The 25,582-nt window shown below is 42.1% G+C and overlaps 1 protein-coding gene across 2 annotated transcripts in view; it reads right to left on the reverse strand.

Annotated features, from left to right (window-relative positions):
- KIAA1549L (KIAA1549 like) overlaps nt 1–25,582 on the reverse strand; it is a 363,244-nt gene that overhangs the window by 54,987 nt on the left and 282,675 nt on the right. For both annotated transcript variants that reach the window (XM_037840404.1, XM_037840403.1), the window contains exons 14-16: nt 20,716–20,894; nt 13,580–13,797; nt 7,113–7,242 (exon numbers count right to left, since the gene is read on the reverse strand). In XM_037840404.1, coding sequence (XP_037696332.1) covers nt 7,113–7,242; nt 13,580–13,797; nt 20,716–20,894 — 527 coding nt within the window. The remainder of the gene's footprint in view (nt 1–7,112; nt 7,243–13,579; nt 13,798–20,715; nt 20,895–25,582) is intronic.

The raw sequence follows: 25,582 nt of genomic DNA on the forward strand, positions 1-25,582 counted from the left end.
TACTGGAATTTAATGAGTAGACACCACATGTGCTGTAAACATCCTACCATGCAAAGGGCAGTCCCTCACAACAAGGAATTACCTGGCTCAAAATATCAGGCCGAGAAACTGGGGCCTAGACGAAGCATGCAGGAAGGGATGTTTCAGCAGGAGCACAGCATTGCGAAACCGCACAAGTCTGGGGAAGGGCACATGAAGCCAAGCAGGGGGCTACGGGGAGGTGGGCGTCAGCTAGAAGGGCAGGCCAGGGCCAGCCAGAGCAGATGAGTCCTGGGCCTAAGCTTAGAGTTTGAGTTTTATCCCACAAGCTGTGGGGAGCTACTGAAGGATTGTAAACCAGGGTGTATGTCTCAGAAGGATGCCCCTGGCAGCAGCTTGGCAGCTCCAGCATCGTGGGTAATGGGGTCTGGACTGGGCAGCAGCTATGGGACAGAGAGGAAGGAACTGACCTTCAGGAGGACTCACTGCAGGTCACTGCCCCTTTTGTGCCACTGCATGGAATGTTGCCTGTGCCTCTACCAAACACACATTTCCTTTCTTCTCCCCTGGTGTGTAAGCATCTGGGGGCAGGCACTAGAGTTAATTTATCTTTCTCCTCTCCATAGGGTCTCACACAGGTAAGTACAGTGAGACTGCATGAAGGGCTTAGATGCTACAGCTAGCAGAATAGGGAAAAACCATATACAGTAAAACCCTGAACATCTCTAAAATTATACATGTGGTACAGCATATCTAGTGTGATGGTCAGGTTCATGTGTTAACTTGGCCAGGTGATGGTGCCCAGGTGTCTGGTCAAGCAAGCACTGGCCTGTTACTGTAAGGATGTTTCGTGGCTGGTTAATAAATTGGAAGGCTGGTTTGTTAAATCATCAGTCAGTTAATTGCATCTGTGGATGATTACATCTATGATCAACCAAAGGAGTGTTTTCTGCAATGAGAGAATACAATCAGTTGGACTTAATCTAATCAGTTGAAGACTTTTAAGGGAGGAGAACGTTCATTTCTTCTTCAGCCAGCCAGCTTCTCCTGGGGAGTTCATCAAGGACCTCCATCGGAGTTGCCAGCTCGTAGCCTGCCCTGTGGAATTGGGATGCGTGCATCCCCATAGTTGCACGAGACACTTTTACAAAATCTCATATTTACAAATATCTCCTGTTGGTTCTGTTTCCCTAGAGAACTCTAATACACCTGGCTTTGTGTATACACTATAGAGTAACATGTAAAAAGAAATATGCAATCAGTAAAGTACGATATGAAGAGAACATGTGCAAAAGCTAATTTTCAGCATAAATTTTTTTTCCCCTTTTCTTTTAGGGCCTGTATTGTTGAATTTGCATATATTAAATGCACACATGATGTAATGGTCCCACTGCACTCAGTAAACGTTTGCTAGAGGAAATGAAAGGGATAGCACCTCCCAAATGGTATTCTCATTTGTCAGCTGGCCTCCAGCTCCTGCAGGGGCTTGGGGGCCACAGGTAGGCCAAGGAGCACAATGGTTGGAAGGACTAGTATGGAATGGGTGTTATACCACTCAGATCCCCCTGCAAGACTATAGGACTTATGCCCCTAGCTGCTTGGGGCTCTGCTAGCTGACAACCGTCAGCTGTCAGCTCTCTTTGGGAATTGCTCTTGGCTAAAGAAAGTGGCCCTACCCAAGGATACCCAGAGATTAGTTAACACTAGAGTTCCAAAGCCCAGCCCCTTTGCCTAAATACAGGACAATTTTGTAGGACCATCTGAGCTTAAGAGCTCCCATTTGAGCTTAAGAGCTCCAGTTAATAAGAGCACTTACAAATTTTCCCAGGAGGCCCCAGACTCTGCAAGCTACAGGGTTTATACTATAGCCCAACTTCCACCCATGCCCAATCTTGCTTCCTTCCCTTTCACCATGGGTTTGATGCTAAGAGCACGCTGGGGGGCCTGGCCTGCAATTAGGTACATCAAGAGGCTAAGAGATGTCAGATTCTAGGAGAAGCAGGGATGGCATGTGGGTACCAAGAATAGGAGCAGGCAGTCCTAGAGCACAGGGGTCAGAGAGAATGAGTGGGAAGATGGCACTTGAGGGCTCAAAGCAGAGGAGAAGCTGCCTGCACGGCAGGGAAGTCCCACGTCTGCAGGGGAGGCCTGGTTCTGAGCGACTATCACTAGGCCCTCCCGAAATGCAGCCTGCCTCCTCCCAAACCAGCCAGCAAGAATCCCACTACCCACTCCCACTTGCCAAGTGGGCTCCAACTACATGGGATTAAATGAGGCTCTTTCCGGGCAGCCACCAGTCTGGTGAGACCTGGACTGTACCAAAAAGCCCCCTCACCACCAAACACCTCAGCATCTGCCTGGGATTCACACAGGGAGCCTGATTTCCCATTATCAGATACTTCCTTTGGATTAAAAGCCCCTGTTAAGATATAGAGGAAATGAAATATTATATATTGTATAACCTGAGATAATATGTCAAGACAGAGATACAAACAGCTTGAATTAGCAGGCAAAGGTAGGACAAAAAATTAAAGGCAGATAGAGGCCAGGTAGGACAATTCTATGTGGGATACTAAAGTGATGATGGAAGTGGGAGCAGAGTCAACACCAAAGCATCTAGTTCAGGGGTCAACATTCAGGTTGTTACAGGAGTGAAGAACAAAATTTCTGAGTTCAATCCATTGCTTCCTGATGAAGCCAAGAGCTGGTTGTACCCTTAACCTGGAACTATTAAATCATGTGTTGCCAGGGCATTGCTGTGGTTTGCCTGTACCTCTGGCTACTATGCCAACACCATTAGGGTGGTGAGGGGGTGGGCAGGAGAGACTCCCATTAATAATGGGACTTACAAATTTCCACAGGAAGCCCCAGATTCTGCAAGCTATTGCGGGCAGTCAGAGGCTTTCAAGACCATATTTCATTCCTCTGCAAATGGAACCCATCAAAACAACAGTTCCAATTCCTTGGTATCCTTCCAAGGATGGAAGACTCGCCTGTAGCAAAGGCAGCTAGCTGCAAGATAAACACAACACAATGCACCCAGGCTCTCTGCAGGCTGGGTGGACTGAGCTCCAGCGGTTCCTCCATTTCCCCTTTGACTATACTCTTCCCCACTAGTTGCCATGTGTTGCCCCACCGATGTAGTCCTCCTTCATGCCATTTTTACCCAGTGCCCGAGGGGGAGACAGTGGACAGGCTCTCGGCAACCTCTTTGCAGCATTCTCTCCTGGAGTTCTGACATCTCCTATGGGTGGCAGCTCTGGAAGAGACTCAGGCTCCGTGTGCAATCAGCGGAAACAACGCTGTGGCTGCTGCTGCTGGAAGCTGGGTTGTCGAGACCCCAGGTTTTCCTTCACCCGAGTGCCAGGGTCCAGTCTCCAGCTCCATGGGGCTCTCATTCTTGGTCAAGCTATGGCGAGTGTCCTTCAACTCGGCGGTTCCAGGCAGCCCCTCCTCAGGACAGCCCTGGGGTTTTGTCCTGGGGGTCTTTCCTGGAACACTCCTCCAGCCCCTCTGATGATTTTGTAAACACTTAATTTCTCACCTTAATTTTTTTTTGGTCTGTTTAAAATAGCTAGATTTAACTATGTTCTGCCATGGAAACTTGCCTGATATAGTAGCCCTTTTTGTAGATTTACATGCACTTTCAGTTGTAAAATCATGTGTTTTGCCAGCATTTCAAAACGTCTCCCAGAAGATAGCCTTTGGAATGAGAACCGATGAGTGTGGTTCCTACAGCAGAGGCTTCCCCATTGCCTCTTCTGAGATACATGGAGGGATCAACAATCCTTAACACTTCCAAACACACTGCCCACATTTTAGGGTCGAGACCATTGGTCTCCCAGCATCTCCAGGGGGTGAAACCTTGGACAAGGTGCTGCAGAGAAACCTAAGGAAAGCAGCTTGTCAAGGTGTCCACTTCTGAGAGGTCAGCATTCGTTTCCAAGGGAAAATGCAAAGAATCCATTTTCAGGGTCTCCCTCATAGCCCAGGCATACAGCTGGCATGGACTTTAAACCCCAAACACAAATCAAGGCTAAGAAGCTGCGTTTTCATGTCTGGGAAATGATGTGATTATTACTTGCTCTTTGGAAGTGAAGGCTGATTCATCATCCACGTATGGAGGTAAATAATTCAACTGATATGCGAAAAAGCTCTTGGGTGTTTTTCTGCTTGAGAATTCACATTTGGAAGATTTTTCTTCTCCTCATTGCTTCATTATTTTTGTATGACTTTCACTTGGAAAATAAAAATTTTTAAATACTTTGAAATAGAGATCTTTTTGCTTTTAAATATTAGGTTGACATTATCTTTTCTATTCTTCTTATGCACTGGGAGGAATTAATTCCAAGGCCAAAGTTATTTTAATGATGTAGTCTGTTCTTTTAGGGGTGATCAGTTCAAATCATGCATCCTTCTAAAGGGGGTGCCTCCTTAGAAAATTGCTACTCAAGTGAGTCATAGTTACCGCCAGCGCGAGTGGCATCTCTCAGCTGTTGAGGTGACCAGCAGGTTGAGAATTGTTGCTGCAAAACACAGTGATTCTTAAACCCCTTACAGCTAAGTGGCTATCTTACATTCTGCTATCGTCTCCGGTTCTATGGAAAAGCTTTGAAATAACCCTGACTGCCACCATTCCTGGGGTTAAGATTTGCCTATGTAGAGTTTGCTAATTTCATGCATGCTGTTTCCTTTGGGGGCTCTAAAGCGGCCAACTTTTGACAAATTCAAAATTAAATCAATTTCCCAGTTCTTCTGATTTTACAGCATCAAGGAGCAGGTCCCTCTGGCTTGTTCCCTTACCTGGCAAAATGACTGCGCATTTTGGCCAGGCATCGAGAGCCCCAGACCCAGTAGGAAGAGTGAATGTTTCCAACTGAATTCCCTATTCACTGCTGGGCTATCAGATTCTCTTGCCAGGAGCACCTTGGCATTTTTGGAAAATCAAGAGATTAGAAAATGAATGCAGTGTTTAAAACTATGACCCTCTTCTTTTTCTATGTTACCTGTTGGTTTATTCTTTGATTGTGTGTGTTACCTACCTAAGAATGCTTTTGAGACCTGACATCTAACCTCTTCCAGAGGCTCAGAAGTAGAGGATAAACAAACATACAGTGTGAAGGGATGTACATGGCAGTTAACACCAGCTCTGGAGCCAGGCAGACAAATTATGTAACTGCTTGGTGCCTCAGTTTCCTCATCTATACACTGGGGATAATACTAGTACCTACTTGACTGCTGACTGTGAATTCAATTTGATGATACACAAAAAGACAAGAATAGGGCCTGGTCCATAGTGGGCAGTCAGAAAACAATAGCTACTTTATAGATGATTAGCATAAAAAGCATAAGAGAAACAGGCAAGCAATTTCATTTTTACAGTTAACAGTATAAATTCTTAAACTTGTTCCCTGAATAATCATTTTCTCTTTCTCTTAAGGCAGCTGATATTTATGTTTTTGATATCATGTGCTTCTAGAAGAAATGTATATTTTTAAAAAATCTACTAGAATTAAGTGTGCTTCCCTTGCAATATTTAAATATTTAATTTGTGAAGGGTTAGCAACTTTCTTTTAGAAATCATCTCTTTCCTTCCATTGCTTTAGGTAATTTATCAACATGACATTCCAAAGATATTTAGTGAGTACTGCAAGTCATGTCAATGTAGTTTAAAAAAACTGCAGGGTTCTTTTTGCAAGATTAATAGGGAAACCTCTGGCCTATTTGCTCACAACTGTAAAAGTATTTGTGCCTAGAATCTCAAAGGAAACCTATTAATACCAATCTTGGAATAAATTAAGACTCCTATCATATTGCAATTGCCTCAGTAGAGAAAAAAGTTCCTCAAACTTACCGAACAACCAGGAAGAATGAATATTCACTGTTGGCAGGGATTGGTTAACTGGCACCCTCAAATGCCCAATATTTAATCAGAGGTTGATTATCAAAATGATGATTGAGTTTGGTATGAGAAATACTTTTACGATGAGAAAAATGAACACTGAATAATTCAGCTTGGGACACAAAACAAAACAAAAGAGCTCGCCCCAAACATCTGAAATCCTATAAAATGAAACTATCAAATTGTTTCATATGAAAAGGAAAAAGAAATAAAAGATAAAGGTATCACCACCGACAAACATCAAGTTTAAATTCAAATTAGGGGAAATATCTCTGTTTTTAATTGGACAATTTAAAAAAACTCGCATTTTAAGCTTTTGTGGCACACAATGACCAATCCTGAGAGAAAAGGATCTTCTCACCTTCAAATTAGCAGGGTGTTTTTAAGGAATCAAGGTTTCATTTTCAAATTATATCCTCTCAAATTATAACAAAAGGTTGTCCAGACATAATTGAATTATAAGTCTTGGTACAGAAAAATTTTCATTTGTAGTTAGAGGAGATGTTTTAGGGGAGTGGAAGAGAAACATTTTTCATGAAACTTAAGAGTATATTCAAGACTGTGTGAAATTCTGCGGCAGGGAGAAGTGTTATTGAATATCTCCGCAGAGTATTGTTCAGCATCAATGATATAACTATGTGGCAGGATACACACAGCTCGATGGGAAGCACCAAATTCTAACCCATCGTCTGGGGAAGTTTGGTGAAACTAGAAGAATTTTTGCAGTTTGGAGACATCTCTGAACATAAGTATGGGCTTCATCATATGAAATCAAACCGCCCTGTTGGATATCTCATTGTTTCCGTGGCATATTGAGGAGTTATGAAATCAGGGAACAAATCCAACCTCTCAACACTGCTCTGGATTAAAAGAAGCCTGTGTTCCAATGAATTCTAACCCACGCCATGGCTCCTACTGAATTTCTAAGGACAAAGTGGAAATACTTAAGGAATTTTAGAATCTCTGTTGAGTTTAAGGTCAATAATGTACTGTTCATAAAATGGTAGAATTTAGAAATCAAGATCCTTTTAGCTGTAATTTGTTATTCTGACACTCCAAGTCACCTTACTTTGCAAAATAAGTAACAAAGACTAATGAAATATAAAATATTTTAGTGCATTTAAAAATTCCACAATGGGAAAATAAACTGAAAAATTATGGGAAGGCAGATCCCCTTTGCTTTAAGAGGAAAGCAAAGCTTGCATTTACCCCGTCCACCAGGGAGACTTACGTCATAGCCACTGTTGCGGATTCCACGCCGGGGCCGCTCCCGAGTCACCAGAAGGTCCATCTCGGTTTCCCCTGGACTCGGGCTGTTCAGAGACTGCCGGCTCCGATAGACAGAGTTCTTCATCTGTTGCCTGAAGAAAATTTAACAACTGTTATGATGCGGCAAATGCCCTGACAGATGGAATTCTCCACTGATCCAAATTACAGGCAACCAATGAAGGGTTTGGATTTGCCTCACAAATTTCAGAATTGATATCTGTTCCCTGGCCGTAAGAGCCTGGAAAAAGAGTGGAATAAAGTTTTTGTTTTTGTTTTTTTTCCTCTCCAGATGCTGTAACCATTTGGTTGAATTGTAAATGCTCTTTCATATGGAAACTAGGTAACTACAATCCATCACAACACTGCAACCTAAATTTCTGCTAATGGCAAGGCCAGGGTTTTTCCATTGACCCTCTAGGACAGCCAACCCTGGAGGAACAGACTTCCCTTTGTTGACTCAGCAGCCTGCGGTTCCCTTTAACCTGTCTGACGTCAAATGCAGGGATCTATGTTGTGTTAATAAACCTTGCAGCTAACGGGCTGCTTAGTACTGAGACTGCTGATAGATAAGGACCCATCATATGAGAGGCAATCTGGGACTCTACTATGGGCTGAATTGTGTCCCTCTAAAGACATATCTCCTGAATGTGATCTTATTTGGAAATAGGGTCTTTGAAGATGTGATTAGTTAAGATGAGGCCAAACTAGATTAGGGCGGACCCTAAACCAACATGACTGGTGTCTTTATAAGAAGGGAAGAACGGCACACAGATGGAGCGATACCAGGGAGAAGACCATGTGAAGACGGAGGAGGCAAAGTGATGCACCTCCAAGCCAAGGAAAGCCAGGACTGCTGGCAACACCAGGGGCTAGCACAGGCAAGGAAGGATGCTCCCCTCCAGGTTTCAGATGGAGCATGGTCCGCCAACACCTTGATTTTGGACTTCCAGCCTCCAGAACTGTGAGACAATACATTTCTGTTGTTTTAAGCTATCCAGTTCCTGGTACTATATTATGGCAGCCCTAGGTAACTAATATGGCCTCATTCATTCATTCACCCATCCATCCATTCAGCCATTCATCCATGTAATATTTGCTGAGTGCCTACTATGTACTAGGTACCATGGAAGATGATGAGAATCCCCAGGTGAATAAGAGAGTAAAGGCCCCTGCCTTCATAGAGTACATTCTAATGAGGGGAGACAATTAACATGATCATTTCAAAGAGTGGTAAGTGCTATTAAGGAAAACAAGATGTGACAGGAGGACTAGGATGAGGGAAGACTTTACATAGTGTGGTCAGGGAAGATCTCTCTGGGGAGCCAACATCTAAGTGAAGACCTAAATGGAGCCAGGATGTACCAATATGGGCACTGAGCCTTTCAGACCCAGGGAGTGGCAGGTTCAGAAGCTCCACTCAAGTATGCCTGGAAAATTCAGACACTTGTTACCACTGCTTGTTTTTGTTGGCATTAGAGGAGTCTTTTTGAGGAGTGAGAAAGAAATACAACACAGTGAGAATTGTGGCTGTTCTTTTCTTCTTGCACAGAAGCAAAAGATAATGCTCTCTGCCCTTTCACGAGCTGGGATAAGTGGCATCCACGTGATCCCGCAGTGACAAAGGTGGGATAAAATCACTGGCTACTTGTTTCTCATCCAATGAGTCTATCTCTGTAAATAAACAACCTGCATTATCAAACCATTTATCTTCAGAGGACTCCACCAATTTTATGTCTCACTTCTAAAATTTTACCTATTTGTGGATTGAAGGTGAGGAAATTGCTTTATTATTTCCAGTGACTATGTAGGAAGCTAGAAGCTTGGCAGGCACACATACTTTTCCACTGATCACACAAATTAGTCCCAGCACCAAGAACAGACATTAGAACTTCAAGGCAAAGTACTATGCTTGCAACTAGCCTTGGGAATCAAACAGAAACTATTAGAGTCATTCCCTCACCATGCAGAGCTTATGCCTGTTTAGAGAACGCCTGTGGTATTTGCTTGCCTGACACCTTGCTTGCCAAATAACTTGGTAAAAGTATCCTGATGTTCCTTGGGGTAAAAGCATGCTTCCTCCAGGGCTCGGCATGAGGCTCAGCCTGGATCAATTATATGAGCCCATCCCCACAGCAACTGTGTTTGGTCAGGGATTGGGCATATGACCCAAGTTGGCCCAGTGAGACTCAGTCTCAGAGCTTTTGCTAGGGCAACCAAAAAAGAGGTGCTCTCTTGACATTGAGGTTTCTAAAGGGTGTATATAAGCCTGGAGCTGCTGGAAGCCACTTTGCCTCCATGAGCTAAGAACCTGCCTGAAAATGGGGCCAACAAAGAGTGAAGAGAGTGCAACATCAAATATGGGACACACTTAACTTTCTGCATCCAGCCATGCCTGAAGCCTTGCCCTTTCAATAATGTTCAACAATAAATTCTCCTCTCATGTAACCAGTTTGTGCTGAACTTCCGTCTAGCAACCTAAAGAATCCTGACTAAAACAGGAGGTTATAACCTAACATTATAAACTGTGCTGTATAGTTATGTGCAATTAGAGGCTTCCTTGAGGAAAGGAGCACAACTTCAGTGAGCTCAGTGATTCACACTTTATGGCAGACCCTAAAGAATTCTCATCCTTGACCTAATTACAAATCATTTTTTGAAAAAGCAGACTTGCCAACTGTCCTGAGATTGCCAATTAGCCCATTTAGAAAATATTTACTAATAAGGATAATGGGGGAATAAATACTAGGATTAGCAATTGACATTTAAATTGGGTTATTTTGTAAGTCGTAGAAGTACAATAGTGAGATTGTGTGAGCCCTTTCAAGAGCAATGAATGTGGGTGAAAGCTTAGACAGTGGAGTGTTCACAGTCCACCTGCCTGTCAGAGCCGTGCTCCAACAGACTCGCAGCTCAAGGCTGCTGCTTAATGTGGATCTCAATTGACCAGACCACTAATGTGTGCCCAGTGTGCAAGCATCTACCTAGACATAAACTAGGCTCTCTGGCAGAGAAATTACTTATTTGCATCCAAAAGAGTTCCATTAGGCGTATTCATTTCTTGTTATTTTGTTATATTCTTAAAAAGCTAATAAGGTTTGAAACTTGCAAGCTTGAGAAGTAAGTTTTTTACTTACTGAAAATCTTGCTGGGTAGATAATGATGAATTTTACTTGCGTTTTCAGGGACTTTTAATCCCAGCATAGTTTAAGAAAGTTCTCAAATTGCGTTCTATGGAACCCGGGGTTCCGTAGAGATGGCCTGGGGTCCCTGAGAGGGGGGAAGAGGGAGACCAAGCTTTATCAGAGCAGCTCTGTTATTATGTGTTATTCCCTTAGGTTGGGTTTTCCCAGAAGCAGACCCTAAGATGATTTATGTGTGAGTGGTTTATTTGGGAGAGGATTCCAGGAAGCCCCAGTTGGAGATGGGGAAATGAGAGAGGGAAGGGAAGGAAGCCAACAAATGGTATGATATAGAAGCAGATCAGTGTTTTGGGCAGGTGGGGCTCAAAGTCACAGGGGAAGTCACACCTCAAAGCCTCTTAACCAGGGGTATTTATCCATCAATTCCCATCCGTCATTTTGATGATGCTCCAGAATGCATTAACTCCCTGGCACTCCTGGTCAGCAGCTGCCAAGAAAAAGCCCTCAAGTCCAAGTGGTCAGGGCTGCAGTAAGTAGGACGCTCTGGCCTGGGTGTGAACAGTGAGAGCAGAGGGGACATGGGTGGGCCAAGGACAGTCTGTGTCTTCAGGTAAGAGTTTATAACCTAAAAATGAGGGTGGTCTGATTTTTTTAAAAACTGTGAAAACTATACAAAAATATCTAGTGATGAGTTAAAATTTGGAATCTGAACTTTGTCTTTGATGTGATTTAATTTAACTTCTATTCCTGATGCTACCTCTAGACAAGAGAATAATCCATTCACTCATGCCATGCTGTAGCTAGATCATTCAGAGCAGAACCTCTGGAGATTTGAACTGTGAACAGCAATTAACAGGTAACTTCAACCTGTGATAACAGAAAATAGTTGGCAGACTGGGAGTAGGTGGCAAGGTGTGTCAAGAATAACAGCTCAGTGCTCACCGAGTTTCTGTCACTCTCCTTTTCTCTGTTAGTCTTTCCCTCCCTTGCCCAACTCTCGCTGATCCTATCTCCATTCCTACTCCCACCTCACCCTGTTGGGGGATCATTTTTTCCCTTTAACAGGTCAAACACTTTTTAAAAATTGTTTTTGGTGTTTTAGAGCTATTAAATCATTTCTTCACCAGATATTTACTATGAATTAAATATATACTCAGCATCAGCAGGTCATAAGAAGAGTCTTTAAAAATCTGTCTACATTAGCTAGGAGGTGGGGGATAGATATACCACTACTGAAAAAGTTGTTTTCTTCATTCTTCTTAGAAAAGCTTAACTGAAATTTAGATATTTTTTCCTCAAATTACTTCCAAACTATGTTCCTTTTATTTGTGCATTATCTTGGATTCATTTTCCCTGAGCATCAGCAGGAAATCCAGAGAAAACAACTCCCCACCCCAATCTAAATAGACCACCGAAGGGAAGGGCCCCAAAGTGCGAAATGAAAGCTCCAGAAGCCCCTGGCCTCCCTATGAAATCCGTATCTTTTCTTCTCTCTTTTCTACTGTTATTCACAAGATGACACATACATTCTGAATGCTGTCACACTGCGATTTTGTATCAACAGCTTGTCATGCTAACCACGCCTAATTAGAAGCATGGTAAGTTAAGCACTGGTTTAGAATTGTCTCTTTTCTTTATTGAAAATAAAACTGTTGATTGAATTCATAAAATTTAGTTCCACCTCCACAGCTTGATTTTGTGGCTTCCATCCAAGCCTGTCATGTGGACAGTTTTGCTTTTAATAAATCCCCACTTGGGCCAGGAGTTGCCCTGTTCCACCAGTCTGTGCAGGATGTGTCTGCCAGGCGGCATGGACGGTTGGAGGATTGGCATGCTCAAAACTAAGAGGATGTTTGTCACCAAGGAGAATGTTTATTTGAAAGAGGTGGTTTCAAATCATGAAAATGCTTTAGAGGCAGCGCTTCAGGGTGGAGAGGAGAGGAAGAAGGGTGTCATGTTTAGCTTTGCTAACCTATACCTTTCACCCAGTATGTGAAATCTCTTTCTACTTAGGTAACAATTAAGTTTGGAAGGATGTCGTGGTGGTTTGGAGCTATGCACCCCAGAAAAACATGTTCTTAAACTTAATGCATTCCTGTGAGCGAGAACCCTTGTAAATAGGACCTTTTGATAAGGTTATTTCAGATAAGGAGTGGCCCAGAATGTGTCTTAATCCTATTACTGAAGGCCTTATAGGGAAGGTCACAGAGAAAGAAAAAAGCTGCAGAGGGAACAGTCAGGAGCTGAAAGTCAGTGGAAACTGGAAGAAAAGGGAGAGAACAGGAGAGGCTTCCACGTGCATTGCCATACGACAGAGGAGCCACGGACAAAGGATCACAGGCAGGCAGCCCCAGAACAGGAAGAAAGCATTTCCCTGATGACGCCTTGATTTGGACTTCTCCTAGCCTTAAAACTGTGAGCCAATAAATTTCCATTGTTTAAGCCATTTGCAGAATATTTGCTTTAAGAAATAAGGAAACTAAAACAGATGACAATTCAAACCATCTGGTCTAACCCCTCCTCTCCAGGCCAAGGCTCCCTTTTAGGCTGACACAGCATCTCACATTTCTTCATCAACATCCATCACACTTGTGATTAATGAACCTTTGGAGTGATCCTCTTTCACTCCCACCAGACCTCAAGCTCCACAAGAGCAGCTATCACTCTGCCTTGTCTACCATAAATATTGAATGAATTGGATGAATGAATGAGAAAAAGCACATATCTCCATGACAGTCTTCAGCATCTTGCACAGAGTCTAATACATAGCAGGTGGCAATAAATGTCAAATGAATGAACAAATCTATGAATGAAAGAAATGAACAATGGCAAGGGGCTCTGAGGAGCTGTATGGTAAATACTTACAGAGGCAGAATGGAAAGGTGAGGCATGGAATTTGCTCTTTCTTTTGTTAAAGCCACCAAAATAATTGAAAAATACAATGTCCCTTGATCTGGAAATTGCATAACTAAGTAGGTGATAATTATGACTTCATCTGGCCATGAAACAACTACAGGTTTGAAAAAAAATCATTAAGCTGTAGTACAATTATGGTTGTTTGCCCAAGTTTTGTTTTTTTAAATGTTTTCAATTTTATTCTCTCCCAGACTTATGATGGAGCTCCTGCTGCCACAGACCAGTGTGGTCCAGATCAGCAGCCTGCATCTAGCAGGTAAGATCCCCGTCCTAAGGTAGCAGATCAAGGGGTCAGGACTGCATTGCCTGAGGCATCCTGTGCCCCCATCCCACCAGCTATACAGACATTGAAAGACTCTCTTAGAGACCGCACCTGTTTTTCGACTCAGTGAAAGGGTCACACAGTTCTGGGTCAGGCTCTAGAACATGGTCGATTTCCTTCTGGGCTTTTTCGTACATCTTTTTTCTTTCGATCGGACCCTTGTTTGTCTCCACTGGGGGGAAATCGTAATATCCTTTCCTCTTGGCCTTGAGGCGGAGCTTGTTCCGATAGTGCTCAATGTCCGACTTCTGTTTCAGTGCTTTGTTCACCTGGAGAGAGAGAAAGTCTCAGGCCCACATCTGACCCAGCAGTCCCGACAGGTATGAGGATTTCATCAGAAGGTCACAATTGTGGAAAAGCCATCCTAGGCTTTGTCTCTGGTCCTTTGAGCCCGCCAGACCCACCCGTGTCCCACCCCTAATCCACCCACAAATGGTGGGTCAGGCACAATGTGGGCCCAGTGCTCACTGAGGTCACCTGTGACTTTCCACTGGGGCCTCACTCCCCCCCGTCTGGCCTGTCTCTGCCAGGCCTGGGTGTTACTCCAAGCTCTTAGTCTGGTGGCTTTGGCCTTAGACCTGCCCATGCACTTTTGGTTCCCCCTGTGAAAACCTCTGACTCGGCACCCCAGCTAGAGTAGGCTCCCCTATTCTAGCTCTAGCCCTGTGGAACCCAGTGGCCTCCCATGGCCATTTAGCTGGTACCCACCTGGTTAAGACAGCCTGTTCCGGAACAGGATTGGGTTGAGATGAATGAGGTGGAAAGAAGGAGTAGACACTCTGCTCCTGAGCCCTCTCCACACTATCAACCTGCATTTGAGGGTTTATTTTTGTAGATCTATGTCTTTCTTGCGAAAGAAGTCATTCTGAAACCTTGCATGGCCACTAATGCCAACATGGTCCTGCTCTATAGAGGAAAGCCAGTTTGGTTTGTCAGGAAAGAATGTGGCCAGTGTATCCTCTGACATGTCAAAGATACAAGCAGATGACTACACTACACAAATAACAAATGACAAGGACATTAAACTCATGAACACAACTGGATGGTGAAATCTGCCTGGCACTTAGTGGATGATACAGAGAACCACAAGTGCTGTATATAATCAGATAATATTTGTAGAACTATGTATAGTGTATACAGCATTTTCACAGATGTAACTTTAAGGGTCAATCATCAAAAGCCTAGGAAGTGTGGAAGTGTAGGCATTACTTCCACCTGACAGGAGAGGAAAATGAGGCTCCACAATGTTAAGCTGGTAAAGTGCAGAGTTAGGACACCCCCGTTACCTTACGAGTGTCTCAAAGTGCCAGGCATCAGAATACTTTATGCACATGAACCTTCTTTAATCTTCACAATAACCGTGAAGCAGATTATTATTACTCTTCAATTTCCACATGAGATTAAGAAACCCTCTCATGGTCCCATATATAATCAGTGGTGGAGCCAGGATGTGACCTTGGGTGGCCTGAATCCATTCATCGCACAGTTAACCATTATGTACAATGTCCCTCAGTATGAGAAGACAAGGAAGTGGGGAAGGTCCAAAGTCAAAGTTCTTGGACTGGAAGGTTCTACCCCAGGTGGGAGTGGTGAGGGTGGCTGGGGGGCTGTTGGGATTGGGATTATCATGGGCTTCCAAGACTTGGGTCTTTCCATTTGGGAAATGATCAAGGCAATGTTTCCCGGTCAGGTTTGCTCCAAACTGACTGGAGAGTTGGCAAAAAACACAGAGGCCCAGGGTTTACCTAAGTCTTTCTGAATCAGACTCCTCAAGTGTGGGGCCTGGGTATCTATGTTTCTGAAAAGCCCCTGAGCTGATTCTGACTCACCAGCTATGTGAGAAACTTCTGTCCCAGAGTACTGGTTTTTAAACCACATTTCATGGATTTGTAACTTTTTGAGACTCTACTGAGAGCTATGCATACACAGCAATTTCTATATAGCTCCCACAGTCTTGGTTAAGAACATTTACCCTAGGGCTCCAGGGGGTGCCTCAGGAGCCAGGGAAGTGTGGGAGCAGCAAGAAGATGGGGCTGAGCAGCTGGCTCTAGTCCCCAACAAACAGAGCATCCCCCACCCCTGTGTTCCATACTGGCTTCTGCAAAATACCTTGTTTGAAGAAAGGATCAGGGGTAGAGAAGGTGTGAAGTCTACTGGTCTAGGGGCTCAGAGACTTGGTGCCTGATCCTCAAGTCAATCAGAGCTGAGCTCCAGGGGGAGGAAGAGTCAGGACCATGAGCCTGAGATGGGCACATGAGAAATAGAGGAGGGGACAGTGCAGCTCTGAGGCCAGTGAGGGGAGAAGAGAGCTGCTCCAAGGACCCCTGGGACAACGGTAGCAGAGCCTCCTCACTTCTCTGGCCTTTGCTGAGGGTTGGGGGGCAGCTTAACCTTTTATATCCCTCCTGGACTTGAAAGACCCTCAACTAGCAAGGCCCCCTAGCCTGGGATGCTGGACTTGTGGCTTGTCGGGACCTTGAATTCTGATTCACTATAGGTCCTGCTGACAATACTTTAGATTAAGCTTTTTTTCTTCTTAATGAAGTCTCTCCTATTTGGATAGTTAATTTAAATCTGTTAGAACTTCCAGACTTTAAAAACTAAGGACAGGACAATACTCCCTTCTGCTGGGTAATGTTTCCTTTCCTAGAATATCTTAATATCTCTGCTCCTTATTCGAGCCCTAAGAGTTACTCTGCATTCTTTTTGGTTCTTATTTCAGGAGAGAAAGAGAGACGGGCAAGTCAGCTTCAAGAAGCTGGCTTCTGAAGATTAGGTATAGTACTAGCTGTGTTTAGAGAAGTTGTGGTGAGAGTGTGGTGTTTTGTGGAAGTCCTGCCAAGCACCCATACAGCTAGCAGGAGTTATTCGTCTGAGTAAACATATGCCATCCTCAAGGATAAACCTTCTGATACTCAGGGCTTGGTTAAATGTGCAAGTTCACTGTTAGGCTATGGTGCCAATGCATTTACTAGGTGGAGAGATAGGTACCAACCTATGGCCTGAGGCCCAAGGCTCACTAACACAAGGCTGCACATTAAATGCTTTATTTTTACAGCATGTGAAAAAACATAAATTGGGGGAAATATTTTTTCTAACTTTTGGAAAGATCTCCCTAACGTGGGACCTGATAGTATTTGAAGTTGGTAGCATTTCCCAAGACTTCATTGTTCCCTCATTCTGCCTCCCACTGAAAAAATTAGTAAAAAGAAGAAGCCAGCACAACCTATTCTGATCCAAAAATCCCATTTCTGGAAACTCTCCAAAAGTCAGACATGAGAGATAACACCAACTGTCATCAATATCATATCAATTGTATTAATACCAAGTTCTCTCTGTTAGGGTGCACTGAAAAGGATACAGAACTTTCCCATGGTTATGCCAAAAATGCATAACTTTAATCCAGTCATAAGAAAACAGCAGACAAGCCCAAACTGAGGGACAATCTACATGATAACAGGCCAGCCCTCTTCACAAGAGACAAAGAATGACTAAAGAACTGTCTCAGCCTGGAGGAGACAAAGAAAACAATGAAATGCCACTGGGGTCCTGGACTGGATCCCAGGACAGAAAAATGGCATCAGTGGGAAAACTGCTGACATTCAAGTAAGGTCTGCACACCAATGTTAATATCTAGGTTTGATAATTATTTTAATTTTGTAAGATATTATAGCATTAGGGTAGATAAACAGGAACTCTACTGCAACTTTTCTGTAAGTCTACAATTTTTTCAAAATAGAAAGTTTTTAAAGAGACATACATGAAGAAAAGACATAAAAATATAAAAACAAACAAAAATAAAAAGATAAAAAGAAAATAAGAAAATATAAAGAACAAAAAATACAAAGAAAGAAAAACCTCTAAAAACACTTTAAAAAAGGCAGACATAAAATTATTCTTTGTAGTGTTATTTACAATAATCAAAACCAAAACCAGAAACAAAGAAAACCTGGAGGTTTGAACAATGGCAGATTAGTTTTTCAACCAATAGTGTACCTATTCAACTAGGCCATTTAACAACGATAATCAGAAAGACTATGGCAAATGTTTAATATTCAAGATATAAAGATATCTGCATGTTTAGATATTTATTTAGAATAATGGGATTCTAAAATATACAAGTTTGGTCAAAGGCTTGAATAGAATAGCCCAAAATGAAAACAGAAGATATGTTAGGGTAGTGAAATTATGATTAATTTTCTCTCTTATTTTCTGAACTTTGTGTGGCTATTGTATTTTCTTTAAGACGATTTTAAAAAGAATTTCCTATAATTCATAAAAGGAAAATTTATGGCTTTGGGACTTTGCTTTCACCACTTAAACCAGAGAAGAAGAGAAAGAAAATTACAAGACAATCTGCCTCAAGCCCTACCAGGCAGCAATTACAGAGAACAGCTCAGGGCTCTCTTCTAACCCAAATGCCAGTGAGGTCCATTCCTTTAACTACCAAAATGTATCAAGTATCCATTTCTAGACAAGGAAAATGATCATCTGTTCTTCTGTGGCAGGGTAATGGGTCTGGCAGAACGGAGTGGTAAGGTGAATTTAGCAGAGATTTGGAATCTGTCCCCATGGCATACACATCAAGCTGGGATGATGACACCCAGGCATGGCAGCTACTACCTGGGTCCATAACTGGACAGAGACCTAATCAGGAGCTGTCACCAGTGCATTAGTGTCAACCTCAGAGGCCTCTAATCGCCGGGCTTATGTTTCTGGTGGCAGAACTGGGTCCGGGGAAAGATTCAGTGGCTGTGATGGACTTTGGGAAGACATCCAAGTGCATTCTGATTTAGAGCCAAGGGGCATAAAGTAGAGGGTCAATGAATCCTTGCTATTGGCTGTCTGATGATGATGATGAAGATAATAATAACAAACACCACCACCACCACAACACATATAGTGCTTATTGTGTGCCAGGCACTGTTCTACATGCTTTACATATATTAACTCATTTAATCCTCATAACAGCCCCATTTTACAGATGGAGAAACTGAGGCACAGAGACATTGACTGCCTTGCCTAAGGTCACACAGATAGTAAGTAGTGGGGCTAGGATTTGAACCTTTGCAGTATGGCTTGAGAGTCCATACTCCTTTAAGCATGATGCTATTTTTCACTGATGGGCTGTAGTAAGTCAAAGAGAGGAAAAGAGCACTGGATAGGGAGTCAGGGGACTTGAACGTACTGGGGTCAAAAGAACCTGTAGTGTAACTTTGTGGATTTTATTTATTTATTTATTTATTTATTTATTTATTTATTTATTGTGGAAACTGCATCTATGTTGATTTAAGTGGCATTTCACTTAATGGAGAAACCTATACAGAATAATTTTGTTTATTTTCATATGTGATATAGTAAGAAAAAAAAGGAAAATGTTCATGTGAGTGAGCGCTTCTGGGCTTTATAAAGAATCTCTATATTCGTGGGACAGAGATATGTATCACTTTTTGTTTTATTACTAATAGAATCTTTCCAAACTGGTGAACTGCAGCGTAACTTTGGGCAAGGGACTTGACCCCTCTGGCCTCAGTTTCTTTGTCTAAAAATAATGAAGTTGCAATTAGAGTCTTCTGTAAGTCTATGGTGTGTGCTGGTCTGGAGCTGTTATGTACCTCAGAAAAGACAATGTTCTTTTAATCCATTCTTGCGGGGGCAGACCTATTGTGGGTGGGACCTTTAGATTAGGTTGTTTCAACTGAGATGTGATCCAGCCCATTCAAGATGGGTCTTAATCCTTTACTGGAGTCCTTTATGAGAGGATAAAAGACAGAAACATTTCGTAGAGAGCTTAGAGAAAAACACCCAGGGAGAAATAAGCAAGGACCCACAGGAGCTGAGAGAGAAAGCCATTGAAACCAGAACCCAGGAGAGAAGGACAAGCAGATGCCACCATGTGCTTTCCCATGAGACAGAGGAATCCCAGATGCCAGCAGCCTTTCCTCAGAGAAGGTACCTTCCTCCTAATGCTTTAATCCGGACATTTTCATGGCCTTAGAATTGTAACTTGTAACTTAATAAATCTCCATTGTTTAAAGCCAACCCATTTTCTGGTATATTGCATTTTGGCAGCTTTAGCAAACCAAAACAGTGAGTAATTTTTTAAAAAATCAGAGAACCTCAACCCACCACATCTTTAGGCCAGCTCAATCCTTCTGCCCAGAAAACAAGAGTTGCTTCCTGAGTCAGGGTTGCGAAATGCTTTTGTAAGTGGTCTGGATGGTGGAATGAGGATAAGCCCCTAATGTGAGTTTATGATGCCCCATTGTATAGGGCTGTGGCAAGCTCCTTGAGGTGTGGTGGGAAAAAGACTTTAAAACTTAGGAATTCTCCCATGTTTTGCAGTTAATAATAACAGAGTATAAACAAAGAAAATGAATACCAACATGACAATAACAGAGAGAAATATAAGAAAATATGTGTATGTGTGTGCAGATATGTAAATGTAAATGTCTACATGCAGGTTCCATGTGCATGTGCTCAAATGTTTGTAAATATTTTCAGCCTACTGACCATTTTGCTGCAGAAGATGAAGGAATGACAGATAATTTTTGGCCAATTTGCTCTTTTGCTAATTCCCCTATATCTAACTATCCATCCATCTATCATCTGTTTTTCCTTGGTGAAATCATCACTCTCTAGTGTATATTACAATTTTTTTTAAACACTTAAGAAAGTTGATTAACATGATGATACCCATTGACACCCTAGAGGAAGCAATGGACTATTTCAAGCTTGCTCAAAAGAGTAAAACAAAGCTTACACAGTGGGCTACATCCCTGTCTATATGACAATAAGGTCTCTGGTTCCCTCTTGACTCAAGCCCCTTCCATCCCCACTCAATCCACATCCCACAGCAACAGTTTAGGACTGTTACCCAGAAAGGCAGAAGACACATGTGTGTCTTAGGTGGGGTGGTGTAGAAGTTCTGATGTTCCTCTTTATAGCTACAGTTTTTAAAAGTTCCCTCTGAGCTTTCTAATGAAGACAGATAATGCTCTGAAAACATTTCCCATCATATTCATTGTGCGTGACTTGTGTCCTGATTTATTCCGCAGAGGCTTGGTGCATGTGGAGGGAAACCTGACAAACGAAGTCTACACCCAGCTATTCCAAGGTGTTGCTCCTGGGTCCTAATCCCCTGAGGCCTGGCTGGGCTCTCCCGCTCTGGATCTTGAGTTCCTTACCTCGCCATTGAGGACCGCCGACTCCTGGCTCCGGTCTGAGGAAGGGGGTGCCATGGGGAGGGCAGTGGGTTTTATTGCGATGAGCTGCACAGAGCCGGAAGACGTGTCAAAGGGGTCTGTGGCCGCCTTGCCAGAGTTGTCAAAGAGAACCGCTCCCTCCTCTTCGTCGCTTGCTGGCACTAAAGCACAACATAAACACATCGATCTTATGATCAGGGAGACTTTATGTGAAGCTCACAGCCTAAGGACATTACTCAAAAATGACCTCAGAAACAACAGCATCTGGTTCAGTGCCAAGGGCTCACAGATGTGCAGGGATTTCTTTTAAATATCAGATCTATAGTATTTATACCTCCACTGCATTATCAATGGGTAGGAAAACATTTTAAAGTTTTGAATTTAAACCATAAAAACCATTCTTTTAAAGTGCATATGACAATATGCACTTGAAAAAAAAAGTAAATATTTCTCTATTCTAGCCAGAGATGGGAAAAGTGCAATTTTGTCAAACTCTGCAAATATTTTTAAACTATGACAATCAACAGAATAACAGCATGCAGTTCAGTCTCTGTCACCAATGCTACCAATTTTTGCATGATATTAAGGTAATGCATCTTTGGTCAACTGGCCATAGTACTCGCTGATGACACTTGATTATGTTTTTCTTTAAAAGGCTACTTCTCCAGTGGTTTGGATTTCTGTTTCTTTCATTTGTTTAATACAAAAGAAAGTTAAGAAATAACCACCAGAGAAACTGATTTAAAGCTACAGACAACTCCCTTAATTAGAGTGATTTCTACCTACGCTCTGTTAAACTAATTCTCCCTTCTGACAGATAATTCTGCTGCGAATGCTAGGAGACACCCGTCTGCCGTGTGCTTCCATGACTAAGCTGATGAAAGAAGTTCCAGAGCCAGTGGTATCTTGCTGATTTACTTGTTCTGAAATTATATTCCCACTAAGTAACTATAAGAATGACAGTTTATTGAGCACAGCTTGGCAAGAGACAAATTAAGCCTGTTCAAACAACTACACCAGTGGACAATTTAGGAGCAAAATAGGTGTTATATAAAATATGAATGTAATAGAAGTGTATTCATCTTCCCTGCTGTCTGCTAAAGAGATTGGGATGTTATTTAAATTACTGAGAAACACCTAGTTTGTATCATTCTGTCACTCGTAATCACAGATTTGTCAAATTAAGTCAAGTCAACTGTTACTTTAGAATGTAGATAAAACACCTCAGAGTCTAACAAGGGGTAATAATTGGAGTATTTTTTCAGTTCTGTGGACATATTTGTGAATAGCTGCCCACCATGTAGACAATGACAGAAGAAAGTCTCTACTCAGAAGTGTAGCTTCATAAATATTTTTAGAGTGGAGATTTGCTGGGCAACTTCGCTTGGCCACCATCATCTTCCATCTGGACAACTGCTATAAATGTCTTCTATGGTAGCCAGCCTCCAGGATGGCTCATTATAATTCTCACTTTCATACCCTAAGTAGCAGCCTCCCTTGATGAATAGGACTGATCTGTGTAACCACCAGGAAATTGAAGAAATGACAGTTGTTAACACACTTCCAAGGCTAGGTCATAACTGACACTGTGGCCTCCATCTTGCTCTCTCTTGGATCGTCTGCTTTGGGGAAAGCCAGCTGCCATGTTACGAGATGCTCAAGCAGCCCAGCACAGAGGTCCATGTGGCAAGGAATTGAGGCCTCCATCTACAGCCTGGTTAGGAATTGGGACCTCCTGCCAATGGACATGTGAGTGAGCACTTGGAAGCGTATCTTCCAAGCCCAGTCAAATTCTTAGATAACTAAAGCCCATGCCAACTAGTTGACTGCACCCTCTCAAGAGACCAGAACCATCCAGCTAAGCCACCCATGAATTCCTGACCCACAGATACTTTGTGAGCTAATACATTTTTTATTGTTGTTTTAGGTAACTAAGTGTTGGGGTAATTTGTTGCGCAGCCACAAATAACTAATATGCTTTCTAAACAGGCTCCCACCTCTGAGCTTCCACTCTTGGCCCCCTATCCTTATGATACATAATCCATCAGCAGCCAGTATGGAGGATCTTTTCAAAAGACAAACAGATCACATTACCCTTCTGCTCAGAACCTTCTGAAGGTTTCATTTCTCTCACTATAAAACCCAGAGTCTTCCCTGGGGCCTACAAGGTCTGGTGCTGGCCCTCTTGCTGACCTTATTTCCCACCTCTTTGCCTTACCCCCCCCTGCTCCAGCCTTCTTTTGGTCCTTGAACCCACCTCAGGGTTTTTGCATTGGCTGTGCCCTCTGTTCAAAATGCTCTTTCCCCAGATCTTTACATGCCTGAATCTTTTGTATTCTTCAAGTCTTAGATTAAAAAGAACCTTCCCTGACCACCAATCTAAAATAAACCCCCTTACTACCCCATTACATTTTCTACATAGCACTTATCACTATTGATTTATTGTATTGATTTATAGTCTTCCCTCACCTCTGCCACTAAGATATAAGCTCCATTCTTGTCCATCTTTTTAAAAGCTGATGGCCATTTCCTTTAAAAATGCCTCACTCATAGGTGGCTTTCAATAAGTATTTGTTGAATGAATGAATGAATGAATGAACTTTCCCTACTTGGAAAATGAAATGTTAGCACCTGCAAAACAGCAAGAAGTTAAACAAGTGTTATTGCTAAACTGTTCGGAGGATGAAGAAATGGTACTTAGAATTTCTGTTGCTTCTGAGTCATGACCACTCTGTGCTTGGGGTAAGGTAGGGAGCATAACTATAATGGAACAGGAAAATGACACCCTGGAAACCATACAAACCACAGTTCTTTTCCACCCTCATATTAAAAGGTCATATTCAGATTTGTACAATGAATCCGCTATGTTTTTATTAAGAGGAAAAATAATCAGTTCTCCTCCAAAAGAATTAGAATATACTTTATGGAAAAATACATTAAAAGACATTACATTAAATATTGATACATTAAAATGTGTGAGCACAACAGGTTCATGGGAATTTTGAATGCATAATTAGTTTCTAAAGAAAAGGACATGGGAGAATGCTAAAGGACAGGGAGTCCCAGAACATCATCCCAATGTCACAGTAAATGCCACTAAACAACCGCCCCACATCTTGTGGCATGCCTTATTTGCACTGATGGTTTGAACTTCAGTAATGCAGGCTGGAAAGGGAGACTTCATTTCTTCACATTTGAACTGGCATGGGAAGAGCTCTCCCACTTACGGCAGAAAATGTTTTTTAACCAACACATCGTCCTTTCTTTCTGAAACTTTCATTAAAGCTCAAAGACAATCTACAGTCAGCATCACTGCCCTCTGGTGTTTATCAGATAACAAGCAGATCTTCACTTCATTGGGAAAGCAAAGGAAGAATAAAAACTGAAACCATGTTTTAGAGCTAATATCTCTGAAAAAATCTTCCTTTATTTCTCAATCCCAGACACCCCTCAAGAGCCCTTCCTAAGAAAGGAGTAATCCATCCTCTAAACCCTCAAATTCTTGTCCTCTCCATGCCTCACCTGCCCCATGACTTTTAAGAGGTAAGGTCAGGTTAGATTCTGAGCTTTGACAGTGAATCTTTTAATAACATAAAACAAGGTGCACGCTTAAATGACTAAATGACTGGAGATGAAAATACATATATTATGTCCTAACTTGAATGCATGTTTAACACTTTCCTGGAAAACATTCTTTCTAAGGTAACAATGGTTTTGGTTCAGAGGTTCAAATATATGTATTTAGTTTAGAAAACACCAAATTGCTTTCAAACTCCTAGCTCTTACATCTATCTTTCCAATTAAATATGAACATCATCATGAAACAGGTCATAAAATGGCCTTGCAGCTATGGTAACTAATGAGGTCACTGAGCCATAAGGACCAATACCAGCCATGTGCTAGCAGGACAGTGTTTTTATTTCCTTTTAAAGTTCTGATTTTCCAAGGAGAGCAGAACTGGAGGCTACAGATGCAACACACCAGTTAGAAAACAAGAACAGTTTTAAAATGACAGCATGGTAAAACAGTATTTTTTAACTGTCCTTAGTAATCTTAAGAATGGAAAGCAGAATGGATAGTAAACCATAAGAGAACAACACTTGAATGTTCCATATCAACAGAATAATCCATTCTCAGAGGCCACATTCACACAATAAAGTCCTTACTATTTTTTTGTAAGCTGACAATATGATGAAAATACACCTTTCTGGTTTCCCCATAATTCCATTCAATATTTGTTATTTTCTTGCTTTCTTCCCTCCCCCATCCATTCCTTTGGGTCATCTTTCAATCTAATAAGATTCACTGCTGATTCTTTTAGTTAAAATCTAACCCAATATTATGACCAAATGAAGCCCTTTGATAAAAAGGACAAGTGTAGGTTTCATTAAAGGACAATCCTAGAATTCTACCTCTCTCCCCACTTCTGGAAGGATAGAATTTTTCCCAATGTGAAATGTACCGATAATTTAATGGAATTTACTTGATTTTGCCTTCTTAAGGTCTGACTTCAGAGAATCAAATTTCAAAGTCATCCTCACATCCTATTATTCTGATATGCTTTAGCATCGGTTGTGTTTTAACATTAAACTAATTGGTTCTATCATTTCTATTTGAAAATTTCAAATCTAAACCTCACTGAATGGAAACCTGTGGTGAAACAGAAGCAACCCACCCTGAAAATATGCCGAGTTTACTTTGGCAAAAAAAAATGCAATCATTCTGAACCTGGGAAAAGGAGGGCTTTAAAAAAAAATAAAAAATAAAAACCCCAACCTGGTATAGTAATTGCCTTTTATTCATACACCCATCTGCTGTTATATCTGAATTGGTCATACTTAAATAATCA

Source organism: Choloepus didactylus, chromosome 6 (assembly GCF_015220235.1).
Source record: "Choloepus didactylus isolate mChoDid1 chromosome 6, mChoDid1.pri, whole genome shotgun sequence".
NCBI lineage: Eukaryota > Metazoa > Chordata > Mammalia > Pilosa > Megalonychidae > Choloepus > Choloepus didactylus.